General features: G+C 48.4%; 1 protein-coding gene across 2 annotated transcripts; it reads left to right on the top strand.

Moving 5' to 3' along the window:
* Positions 1-2053: 2053 nt before the first annotated feature.
* Positions 2054-13172, top strand: GUCA1B (guanylate cyclase activator 1B). Of its 2 annotated transcripts, NM_174786.1 has the most exon segments (4): positions 2352-2662; positions 10120-10269; positions 11625-11745; positions 12612-13172. In NM_174786.1, coding segments are annotated over 4 exon segments (615 nt in total). In that variant the 5' UTR covers positions 2352-2446; the 3' UTR covers positions 12740-13172.
* Positions 13173-13475: the final 303 nt, after the last annotated feature.

Below are 13475 nucleotides of genomic sequence, written 5' to 3'. Positions count from 1 at the left end.
CTAGTTGTGGCAAGCAGGGCCTACTCTCCATTTGTGGTTCATGGGCTTCTCACTGTGGTGGCTTCTCTTGTTGAAGAGCACAGGCTCCAGGGTGCATGGTCTCAGGAGCATGTGGGATATTAGTTCCTGGACCAGGGATCAAACCCGTGTCCTCTGCATTGGCAGGTGGACTCCCGACTACTGGACCACTGGGGAAGTCCCAAAATAGCACTTTTAATACTTAATTAGTTACTATTTAATTATCAATATATATCTTATAACCCATGAAGGCAAAAGTAGGCCCCAGAAAGTCACAGGTGGCCTCTGACTGTGGGGTCAAGGAGGAATTTTTGTCTTATTTTGTTTTAATAGGGGTAATGTTGAGGCACATCTACAGATGGAATGATCCATTAGCGCAGGATGCGTGGAGGATGCAGAAGAGAAAGGGATGGCTGTGGACTTGCAGTGCTTGGTTGGGTGAAGGGAGGTGACATCTAGAAACCAAGCGGAGGAGCTGACAGGTGGAGATGGGGAAGGGACTCTGTGCCCATCGAACCAGGAAGAGAGGCTGGATATGTGAGCGCAGGTGCAGAGAGGTGCGTCTGATACATCTTCTCTGTGACATGAAGGATGTGACAAGGTCATCAGCTGAATATGGGAGTGAGAGGAAGTTTCAAGGGTTGGAAGGGTGGTGGAATGGTCATCTCTGGGAAAGAGGAGGGACTTCCCTGGTAGTCCCGTAGTTAAGACTGCAAGCTTCCCCTGGGTCACGGGTTAAGACTCAAGGGTCTGGCCTGTAAAGGAGCTTCAGGTATTGTGCTGGACAGCGGTCCCCAGCCTTCTTGGCACCAGGGACTGTTTTCATAGAAGGCAAGAAGCACAAGCTGGACTCAAGATTGCCGGGAGAAATATCAATAACCTCAGATATGCAGATGACACCACCCTTATGGCAGAAAGTGAAGAGGAACTAAAAAGCCTCTTGATGAAAGTGAAAGAGGAGAGTGAAAAAGTTGGCTTAAAGCTCAACGTTCAGAAAACGAAGATCATGGCATCTAGTCCCATCACTTCATGGGAAATAGATGGGGAAACAGTGGAAACAGTGTCAGACTTTAGTTTTTTGGGCTCCAAAATCACTGCAGATGGTGACTGCAGCCATGAAATTAAAAGATGCTTACTCCTTGGAAGAAAAGTTATGACCAACCTAGATAGCATATTCAAAAGCAGAGACATTACTTTGCCAGCAAAGGTCCGTCTAGTCAAGGCTATGGTTTTTCCAGTGGTCATGTATGGATGTTAGAGTTGGACTATGAAGAAAGCTGAGCACTGAAGAATTGATGCTTTTGAACTGTGGTGTTGGAGAAGACTCTTGAGAGTCCCTTGGACTGCAAGGAGATCCAACCAGTCCATTTGGAAGGAGATCAGCCCTGGGATTTCTTTGGAAGGAATGATGCTAAAGCTGAAACTCCAGTACTTTGGCCACCTCATGCAAAGAGTTGACTCATTGGAAAAGACTCTGATGCTGGGAGGGATTGGGGGCAGGAGGAGAAGGGGACAACAGAGGATGAGATGGCTGGATGGCATCACTGACTCTATGGACGTGAGTTTGAGTGAACTCCTGGAGTTGGTGATGGACAGGGAGGCCTGGCGTGCTGCGATTCATGGGGTCACAAAGAGTCGGACAGGACTGAGTGACTGAACTGAACTGAATTCTTCCACAGACTGGGGGCAGGGAATGGTTTGGGGATGATTCAAGCGCATTACATCTATTGTGCACTTTATTTCTATTATTGTTGCATTGGCTCCACCTCAGATCATTGGGCATTAGATCCCAGAGGTTGGGGACCCCTGGTGCTGGGAACCGACAATGTGGGGACAGACCTGCTCACCCAGAGTCCTTCACATCATAGATCCTGCTGCTTTTCACTAGACCAAGTGGAGGGCCAGCCCCTGCTCACCAGCAGTTCTGTTTTATGGGCTAGAAGTTGTACTTGCATCTTCTCTGGATATCAGAGTCTCCTGTGTCTCCAAGGTGGGCCTCCCTGGAGCTGCATGGTGCCCTTCCGAAAGTGCCAGGGCCCATGCGTAAGATGGGAGGGTCCCAGCCTGCCTTCCCAATTCCCCCCTCCATCTGCTTACCTCTGTTTCCACCCCTTCTCCCTTTTCAGAACCTACTGGACAGCTTACTTAAGTGGTTGACCAGACTGAAGGGAGGGGTGAGGCTAGGGGAGCTTAGCCGACTGGAGGTCAGACCTGGAAGGAATCTTCTAATCTTAAGGCACTTAGCTGGCCTGGTCCCGCCTCCTCGCAGCCAACCCCCTCCGCTGCCCATCCGGTTCGGTTGGCCAGGAGATGATCAAGAGGCTGGCAGAGCAGAGGAAAGGTGGGAAGAGGGCCCTCGCCTAAGGAATCGGTTGGCAGCGTCTCAGCAGGAGGCACAGGCTCTGCTCCCTGCCGTCCTGGGGCCAGGATGGGGCAGCAGTTCAGCTGGGAGGAGGTGGAGGAGAACGGCGCAGTCGGTGCGGCGGACGCGGCGCAGCTTCAAGAGTGGTACAAGAAGTTCCTGGAGGAGTGCCCCAGCGGCACGCTCTTCATGCACGAGTTCAAGCGCTTCTTCAAGGTCCCGGACAACGAGGAGGCCACCCAATACGTAGAGGCCATGTTCCGAGCCTTCGACACGAATGGGGTAAGGTGCCCCAGCGGGGAGGACCGAGAGCTCAGGGCTCATCCTTGACTAAAGGAGCACCCTCGGTGGGAGCTCCGTACGCCAGCCCTCCTGCTCGGCCTCGGCTCTTCTTTCCTCTCCATCCTCTCTCGCCTTTTCTGTCTCACTGTTCCTCCAAACTCTTCTCCCTCTCCAATAATTCTTTCTTCCCATCTTTTCTTTCCATTTCTCCGCTTTCATCTGACTTGTCCTCTTCCTGAGAGCTGAAGGGAGGCTCTGCAGAAAAACCCAGGGTCCTCTCTACGTGTATTTATGGACAGGACTCTGCAGTCACAGGACATGGTTTTTCCGCATCCATCAGGGCTCCCCTTGCTCTAAAGATAAGGGGTTTAATGGGCGGAGCTATCTTGGCACAGCCCATGAGTGCCCCTTTGCTGAAAGTGAAAGTGAACGTCAAGTCGCTCAGTCGTGTCTGACTCTTTGCGACCCCGTGGACTGTAGCCCACCAGGCTCCTCCATCCATGGGATTCTCCAGGCAAGAATACTGGAGTGGGTTGCCATTTCCTTCTCCAGGGGATCTTCCCGACCCAGGGATCGAACCCAGTTCTCTTGCATTGCGGGCAGACGCTTTAACCTCTGAGCCACCTTCTAATTGAGACAGATCAGCTCTTCCCGCCCAGAACGCTGGAGGAGGCTCCTTCCTGGACTTGGATGTTCAAGGATTACTACAGAAGTCCCTTTCTGCTCTTCAAGCCATGGGAAGAAAAAAGAAGAGTGAAGTCGCTCAGTCGTGTCCGACTCTTTGCGACTCCATGGACTGTCGCCTACCAGGCTCCTCAGGAGTTTTTCAGGCAAGAGTACTGGATTGGGTTGCCATTTCCTTCTCCAGGGGATCTTCCTGACCCGGGGATCGAACCTGGGTCTCCCGCATTGTGGGCAGACGCTTTACCATCTGAGCCACAGGGAAGCCCATGGGAGATCCCATGAAATCATTCATCCACAGAGTTTCTACAAGTCCTTAGTTGGCACCAGGAACTAAGAAGATAATATATTTTATAAATGCACACCTGGGAATTGAATTTAAACATAGAAAAAAGTAAAAGTGAAAGTCACTCAGTCCTGTCCGACTATGGCCCCATGGACTGTAAGCCCACCAGGCTCTTCTGTCCATGGAATTCTCGAGGCAAGAATACTGAAGTGTGTTACCATTCCCTTTTCTAGGGGATCTTTCCGACCCAGGGATCCAGCCCAGGTCTCCTGCTTTACAGGCAGATTCTTTACTATGTGAGCCACCAGGAAAGCCCTTAAACATTGAAACTCCTTCATTATTTAAGGCCAAAGTACTCTTGCCTGGAAACTCCCATGGACGGAGGAGCCTGGTGGGCTGCAGTCCATGGGGTCACTAGGAGTTGGACACGACTGAGCGACTTCACTTTCACTTTTCACTTTCATGCATTGGAGAAGGAAATGGCAACCCACTCCAGTGTTCTTGCCTGGATAATCCCAGGGACAGAGGAGCCTGGTGGGCTGCCGTCTCTGGGGTCGCAGAGTCGGACACAACTGAAGCAACTTAGCAGCAGCAGTCCAGTGCCGCCTCCACAGTCCTTTAAACCATTAAGTTTGCCTCAAACCCCTGTTTCACTCCTTCAAATTGAGGGGCCAGTGGGTTTGACCTAGATAATTAATCTGGAAAAAGCGGTAGATACCCCACTTCTGTGTAGAAGGAGATCTTCACTTTTCAGAGTGAGTCACTGGGAACGCTTCTTAGTTCCCACTCTGCCCCTGGAGAAGGGAATGGCTACCCACTCCAGTATTCTTGCCTGGAGAGCTCCATGGACAGAGGAGCCTGGCGGGCTACAGTCCACGCGGTCGCAAAGAATCGGACATGACTGAGCGACTAACGCTTTTCTTCTTTCTGTCCTGGTACTGTCCGTGCACATCTCCTCTGCGCCTGTAGGGGGCGGTAGGGCGGGGTCAGCATCATCGCGGCAACAAAAACCTTGGAGGTGAACCCTAACTCCAGATCTCAACTGAGTTTCAGCCTTCCCAAAGTTCCTGCTACAGACGTCTCTGAGTCCGCGGCAGCCCTGAAAGGGAGCAGGCCGAGGTTGTTACTCCAAATTCAGTGATCTGATTTGTCCAAGATCTTAAACTCAGGGGTCCTGCATCCCAGGCAAGCGTTCCTGCCCAGAAGGCAGTGTGTTGGGCTGTTTAAGAGAGGAAATGATTTTTTTGAAGTGTTGAATGTCAGAAGAAAAGTAAACAGATATATCAGGTAGTATGTGGCAAGGTTCACACCCATGAATTTATCCATTTTCTTCAAATTCATTTAAAATTCAATATAATAACAATTCAAGATTTCAAAGGGATTATGAGGCCCCTGGAAACAAAACAGCTGCAACCTCTTATACCTCATTTCTTCTAAGTTAGCATATAATATTCATCAGTCATCTTTAAAATAACTTTTTAATCTTGGTGACATTAACTTTACAGAAAAATTATAAGGATAGTGCAAGTAATTTCCATTTACAATTTACCAAAATTCCCCAATTGTTTACATTTGACTCATTTGCTTTACTCTTTTCTCTGTGTGATGTATTATATATATATATATACACATGTATACATATATGTACACAATGTATTCATATATGTGTATATTATGCATATAAATATATGTATTTTATAGAGAGAATTATATAGACATCACACCCTTTTACCCCAAGTATTTTAGTATGTATTTTCTAAAACCAAGGGCATTCTCTTAACCTAATAAATGATCCAAATCAGGAAATTCAACATTAATAAGTTCTGTTAGCTAATTGACAATCTACATTCATGTTTGGTTGACTGTCCTGATGACATCTATTACAACCTTTTTTTTTAAGTTTGATCACACATTGCATTTAATGTCCTATCTGCCCCTTAGCCTTTTTTAAAAAATTGGAGTATAATTGCTTTACAATGTTGTGTTAGTTTCTGCTGTACAATGAAGCGAATCAGCCATGCGTATACATACATCCCCTCCCTCTTGAGCCTCCCTTGCACTCCACCCCAATCCCACCCCTCTAAGTCATCACAGAGCACCAAGCTGAGCTTCCTATGCTTTATAGCGGTTCTCACTAGCTATCTCTTTTACACATGGTATTGTATATATGTCAGTCCTAATCTCCCAGTTTGTCCATCCCTTCCCTTCCCCACCACCCCCACCCCCTGCCCCGGACCTGATGCCCTTTGGATCCTTTAGTCTCAGCTTTTCTTTATCTTATTTGACTCTGACATTTTTGAAGACCGCAAGTCAATGATCTGGTTTTACCCTGTGTTGCCTTGTGATGAGATGCAGGTTACACTTCTGGCAGAAATTAATGCCCCGGAAGAGATGCTGTGTGCTTCTGAGCATGGGACATCAGAAGGCACGTGATGTTGGTTTGTCCCTTTGATCATTTAGCTATGTGGTGTCTGCCAGATTTCACCACTGTAAAGTGACTATTTCTTCTTTGTAATTAATAAGCATCTTATAAGGAGGTATTAATACTTTGAGACTAAGTAAACTTCCTATTGCTCATCAAATAATCAGCCCCTAGGTTTGGCATCCACTGATAATTTTCCATCTCTGCTGTCCCTTCTCTATTTATTAGTTGGCCTCCTGCTGTAAGGAAGAGCTCTCCTAGCAGGTGTTTTCAGCTCCTCTGTCAGGAGCTAAGCCTTCTTCCTTTTCTTTTCCCACTTAGTCTTTATCTGCAAACTCCTGCCCGACTCCACTTCCCAGCTCAGAACAACCTTTATAATCAGCAAGTGTCATTTCCAGGCAATTGATCTGAGATTTCTGGGGCAGACAAAATCAAAAGAGCTCTTAGATTTAGCTCACACGTCAAGATCTGTGGTGGTGAAAACAGAGTGTTGTGGTGGCAAGGAGGTAAGGGCACCTGGTCTCTGCTGCTATGCTCCCTCCTAGTGGAGGCAGTAACACCATCTCTGGTGCTTGCCTGTAATGCTTTGGGTGGAGGAAAAGGAAGGATGAAGGTCAAATGTCCTTCAGGGTCCTTATGTAACGAGTGCTGGGTGGAGGTCAGGGCTGGTTCACAAATGCCGCCAATTCAGGGAGAAACGAGGCAGGTAATCCCACAGAGCAGATCACACGCTTGTCACTTCTGCTCCAACTCTTGAGGAGACAGGCGTTTCCGTCATCTTCAGCCTCTGTGGGTAATTGAAGCTGACGAGAGCGCGTGCGCAGTGGATGAGCATCGCCCCTGCTGGGAGCTTCCCAGAACTAGTCCTGGGGTTTGAAGTAAACTCACACGTGAGATCACTTGTCAGGAAAGGGCTGCTCCACACTGAGACTCATGTAAGGTGAGGTGAGGGGTCATTGTGGAAGCCGTATCATGTTGAGACAGGATGTTGTGAGAACAGAAAGTTCTAGACAAAGAATGAGGGGGAAATCTAGAGAGCTGAAGAGTAGGAATTTGCTGGTGATTTGGGGTTTGTTTGTGTGTTTCACTCCCCTTGGTGCTAGCCACCAGGCTCATTTTTTAAACAGTAATAGACCTTGCGTGGAGTAAGAAATTTCTCCCAACCTGACGAACTGCAGAAGGCATGTAGCTTGAAAGACTCTGCCACTTGCTGGGTGGGAATTTCTTGGGCAACTTATTAAACCTCAGTGTCCTCATCCATGAAATGGGGATAACAGACCTGAGGGAGATGATGTATGTCAAACAAATGGTCCAGTTTGCATAATTTTCTAACTGAATTCTTTTTTAAAAGAAACCTAAGGGACTTCCCTGGTGATCCAGTGGTTAAGACTCCATCCATGCTCCCAATGCACGGGGTGCAAGTTTGATCCCATGTGCCCCAGGGCATGGCCAATGAAAAGAAACCGAAGATCTATGTTTAGAAAGCCTGACAAATAATAATTACTAATGAAAATAGTCTTTTAAAGGACAACCAATTACCACATTGTAAGCCTTCAACTTACACAGTGTTCTTTAAAAGGCTATTGTGCGATTATACCTCAATAAAGCTGGGGGGAAAAAAACCCAGGAAATAAGCCAAATTACCTTCAATGGGCGAACAAAAAGCAGGGACGATTCCTACAATGGCGCACCATTCAGCAATTTAAAAAAAAGGAACTGCTGATGCTTATAGTGACTGAGATGAGTCTACAGGGCACTGTGCTGAGTGAAAGAAAATTACACACTATATGATTCTATTTTTATACTCTTTTCAGAGTGAAAATATTATTGATGGAGAACAAAGCAGCGGTTGCCAAGTGTTATGGTTGGGAGAAAGATGTGACCTTTGAGAGGTAACACAAGAGAGGTTCTTTGTATTGAGAGTTACTGGTATCTACGTATCTACATGTGTCTACACATGTGATACAATCTTGTAGAACAAGGAGATAGGGGCAATTCAGGTGTAGGAGATTAGGAGGTACAAACTATTACATAAATAAGCTACAAGGATATATTGTATAACACAGGGAATATAGCCAATATTTTATAAGAACACCAAATAGAGTAAATCTTTAAAAAGTATGAATCACTATCTAGGAACTTCCCTTGTGACTCAGTGGTAAAGAATCTGCCTATCAATGCAGGAGACTTGGGTTCCATTCCTGGGTTGGGAAGATCCCCTGGGAGAAGGAAATGGCAACCCTCTCCTGTATTCTCCCTGGGAAATCCCATGGACAGAGGAGCCTGGTGGGCTGGAGTCCATGGAGTCGAAAAAGAGTATGACAACTTAACGATTAAACAACAATATTGTATACCTAGAACTTATATGGCACATCAACTACACATCAATTTAAAAATTCATAGAGCTTATATACCTACAAAAATAGTGCATTAAAGACTAGTGGGGGGGTGGGAAACAGAATAGCAACTGCTAAGAATCTGCCCTACAGGAATTACCAAAGACATAAGAAAAAATACGTACGCACAAGATGTTCATTGTGTAATATAAAATATCAAAACCATGTTCAACAAGAGGGACTGCCCAGTACTCCTCAAAAAAAGAAAAAGGTATTATTTTAAATCATTTTGAAGGCATGGGAAATTTTAAAATAAAAATCCAGTAACTAAAACTATAGGTTAATATTTACACAGTGAGGAGTATGGAGGACCAGAGGAATTATGTAAAGGATGTTGATTTAAACTCTGGAGGTGTTGAGGTAGGTGCGTTTTATTTTCTTGGTTTTTCCTTAAGCGTTTGCTCTTTCCCTCATGTGGGGCTGTATTCTCCTGTTGTCCACACCTTGCCCACCCAGGCACCCCTTGAACAGGGCTTGAGGCTCCCACTTGGCCCGACCCAGTGGGACAGAGGGGCTCTGGGCTACTGATGCCATTCTGATTACAAAGTCATGGGAATGACAGATGCTCCTGGGGGAGCTGATGATCCCCATTTTTGATTTGGAGAGCTGAGATCCCAACCTTGAAATATGTGAGGTCCTGCTTTCTAATCTCCTTTCAAAACTGTTAGTCTTATATTCAGACTTAAGTCAATCATTTCTTTATAAATTTGTAAATAGTTATGAGACTCTGGGCAGAAGTTGCATTATACTAGGTGTGGAGGAGAAACAGAAGCAATGTAAACCGCTCTCCTTTCTCCTGGAGGATAGACTGCTGCTAGAGAATGAGACACACGTACAGAGCAGTTAAGGGTAGAAGAGATGGTAGGTGCTGGGCTTTCCTGGTGGTCAGTGGTAAAGAATCCGCCCGCCAATGCAGAAGACGGAGGTTGGATCCCTGGGCCAGAAAGATCCCCTGGAGAAGGAAATCACAACCCACTCTAGTATTCTTGCTGGGAAACCCCACGGACAGAGGAGGCTGGTGGGCCACAGTCCATATTGTTGTAGTTCAGTCACTAAGTCATGTCCGACTCTTTGCAACCCCATGGACTGTAGCCCATCAGGATTCCCTATCCCTCACTGTCTCCCAGAGTTTGCTCAAACTCATGTCCTCTGAGTCAGTGATGCCATCCAACCATCTTATCCTCTGTCACCCCCTTCTCCTCTTGCCTTCAATCTTTTGGGCATCAGGGTCTTTTCCAGTGAATCGGCTCTTCACATCACTTGGCCAAAGTCTTGGAGCTTCAGCTTCAGCATCAGTCCTTCCAGTGAATATTCAAGGTTGATTTCCTTTAGGATTGACTGTTTTAGCTACTAAAACAACAACAGCTGGGAGTGTCAGAAGAGGGAGAGGGCGGTCGCTGTGGCCGAAGTGGTGTGAGAAGGAAGGCTTCCTGGAGGAGGGGACCGTTGAGCTGAGCCTTGAAGGACAGGCAGGACTGGGTGATCACGGAGACTGAGAATGGATCCCAGGGCAGAGAACGCCACAAGCACAGATGGAGAGGCACAGGCATGCACGGGGGAGGCCAAGCCCTGAGTTTCAGGGACGGTGGCCTGGAATAGAGTTCCCACCGGTGCTCCCGGGAGACAGGGTGGGGGGCTGAAGGGAGCCTCACAGCTCCCACCCCCAATGCAGGACAACACCATTGACTTCCTGGAGTACGTGGCAGCCCTGAACCTTGTGCTGAGGGGCACCCTGGAGCACAAGCTCAAGTGGACCTTCAAGATCTACGACAAGGACCGCAATGGCTGCATCGACCGCCAGGAGCTGCTGGACATCGTGGAGGTCAGTGTCTGCTGAGGGGTGGGGGCGGGGCAGGCACCTGGGCACGCTGGATGCTGAAGGGGGGCCCCTGGGCCTGGGGGTGGGAAGGGGCACTGGAATCATTCAGAGTGTGCTTTCCAACTACCATGAAATTAAGCTGGAGATCAGTTACAAAAGGAGAATGAGAAAATCCCCATCTGTTTGAAAATCACGCTACTTCCTAATACTCCATGAATCAAAAAAATAGTATCACACACACACAAAATATCATGAACTGAGTAATGATACTAACATAACAAAACTTTGGAATGCAGCCTAAAGCTGAGTTTACAGGAACATCTGTAGCCTTAAAATGTATATACTAGAAAATAAGAGAAACTGAAATGAAAATCAATGATCCAAGAAGTCATCTCAACAAATTAAAAAAAAAGAAAAGAAAAGTAAGGCCAAAGAAAGCAAAAGAAAAGAATTAATAAAGAATAGAGATTTAACAAAACAGAACACAAATGCACAAGGAAAGTCAATGAAAGCAAAAGTAGGTTCTCTGGAAAGATCAACAAAGCTGATTGACTACTAGCAAGAATGAGCAAGGGGAAAAAGTGCTCTGGCTCAGACTCTGCACGAAACCCTCATTAGCCTCTTACTCTCCAGAACTTCACTCTGAGGAGGGAGACGTTGGCCATTTTACAGAAAAGGAAATCGGCCCGTGGAGGTTGTGTGGTTTGCCCAAGTTCATCACCGGGAGATGCTGGGCTGCCTGTAGTGGAGCCTCGTTTGTGCCACGTCCTGTGCTGGGCAGAGAGGCCGTGGGGACCCCCCGTGCACACCTCTGTCCTAGGCGAGCCCCAGCCAAGGCCTGAGGATACTCCTCATGTCTGTCTGTTTCTGCCCCTTTTCACTTCTCAACGTTGCCTTGTTGCCGGAAACAGGGCGAGAGAGACACCTGTGCTTTTTCCTCCAGCCCAACACCTGTGTCTCCCATCATCCTGTCTCACACACATACACGTCACACAGACCCACAAATATTCTGAAATCTCCATGTCTTCTGCTGAAAAGTGGAGGTTAGGCCATCCCTGTGCCTTCATTAGAGGTTTTGGGTGTCAGCTCTGATGCTCACAGTGGAAACACCAACGGTGTGGGAATGGGGCAGTGGGTGAAGCCAGGAACTCCTCGGTGGGAATTAGGCCATGAAACCCTGAGGAAATGGCCTTGGCACAGGTCACTTTTAGTTTGGACCTGGGTCCTGTGATCCTCAGATGTACAGACTGGGGGGCAGTGCTGAGGACGAGGTGCCGAGGGACATGGGTCGTGGCGGGGGGTGGGGTCGGGGCAGAGCACGCAGGGTCTCTGGGATGTCACTGGCTTCCCTCCCACAGTCCATCTACAAGCTGAAGAAAGCCTGCAGTGTGGAGGTGGAGGCCGAGCAGCAGGGCAAGCTGCTCACCCCCGAGGAGGTCGTGGACAGGATCTTCCTTCTGGTGGATGAAAATGGAGATGGTAACTGGAGCAGAGATGATGGTGGGGCAGGGGCAGGGGGCTCCCCATCCTGGGTCACCCCACTTTCTCCACGTCACCTTAGACTAGGCCCTCACTTCCCGGCAGTGAGATGGGTGTGGAGAAGAGATCATAAAATAACAACAAGAATGTCACTAGCACGTGAGGCTTGTGCGTGCATGCTAAGTCGCTTCAGTCGTGTCCGACTCTTTGCAACCCTATGGACTGTAGCCCACCAGGCTCCTCTGTCCATGGGGATTCTCCAGGCAAGAATACTGGAGTGACTTCCCATGCCCTCGTCCAGGGGATGTTCACGACCCAAGGATCGAACAAGCATCTCCTGTGTCTCCTGCATTGCAGGTGGATTATTTACCGCTGAGTCACCGGGGAAGCCCCGTGAGGCTTGTAAGAGGGATTAAAACTCCTACTGGAGTGGCCAGGCAAGTGCTGTGGAAGAAGAGGCGCTTTGGAGTCAGGCAGACCAGGATGCTTCATGTACCCTCTCAGCCTGATCTGTTTCCTCACCTGGAAAATGGGAATAAGAATAACTGAAAGGAGTAAATGGGGTCACGCACTTGGACTCTCATTGCTGTAGCTCAGCGCTCCAGCCCCAGGCTGTGCAAAGAGGCAGTTGGCTGGAACACACCCAGAAGAGCCCTCAAAAACATTTTAAGGGTCCCATGTGCAGGAGTAAAACTTGAATTCATTTGCAAAGCAAGTCCCTTGAAGAAACCCTTGGAGGTTCTAGGAGACTCCTGGAGGAAAGCCCAAACTTAGGCCCTGAGACCGCAGGCTCATCTGTGTACATCCCCACCCCATTTCTTCCATTCCCCGACCTGGCATGACTGTCTTTCCTACCCGTTGCACAGGTCAGCTGTCCCTGAATGAGTTCGTTGAAGGTGCCCGTCGTGACAAGTGGGTGATGAAGATGCTGCAGATGGATCTGAACCCCAGTAGCTGGATCTCTCAGCAGAGGCGGAAAAGTGCCATGTTCTGAGGGCTCCGGGGCCCTGAGAGCTCTCCAAGACTCCAGGCTCACCAGGTTTCCAGAGCAGTGGGAGGGTCCCTGGTTCAACCTGCTTATGCCCACTCTTATCCTGGCTTGAACTTCCTGGCATCCCCTTGCAGTGGGTGGGGCTGAGTGGGGAGGGCAGGGGTCATTAGTCTGACATGGCCAACAGGGCTGGTCCATTGGGAGGATTCATGGGGTACTGAAGGGACTTGGCTTCCTCTCCCCCTTCAGCTGCTTCTGGGAAAGCTACGCCTTGCTAGGTGACTGTGGGGTTCCCACAGATTCCTACATGGTTCTTAGTTGGAAGCACGGAGATCTAGGGGTAGGGGTTCCATAGATGAAATTAGAAATGAAAAGGCCCACACAGTGTGAAACTGACTAGTAGAAGGGTGGGGCTGGCAGGTGTTGACTGAAGAAATGGTAGGAACTGGGGAGAAGGGATGGATAACAATTACATCTCCCCAGAATCCCGAGGACTGTTCTTCCTGCCCTTGGAGGGGGTAGACTATACTTAAAGGGGCTGTTTCAGCTCTGCCCTGGTGCTGCTCCGCCAGCCCCTTCCAACCCTCCTCCTCCACTCCCTACCCCTCATCCCTTACACTCAGCTCTCCAACCCCCACCCCCAGAATGGACCCTCCACAATTCGCCATCACAAGCCCACAAGCCAAGTATGTCTCCTTAAGGGATGGTGGAACCTTTCTTCTATCTCTGGGGAGAACTG

This window comes from Bos taurus, chromosome 23 (genome assembly GCF_002263795.3).
Source record: "Bos taurus isolate L1 Dominette 01449 registration number 42190680 breed Hereford chromosome 23, ARS-UCD2.0, whole genome shotgun sequence".
Taxonomy (NCBI): Eukaryota; Metazoa; Chordata; class Mammalia; order Artiodactyla; family Bovidae; genus Bos; species Bos taurus.
This window is presented reverse-complemented; position numbering and strand designations above follow the sequence as displayed.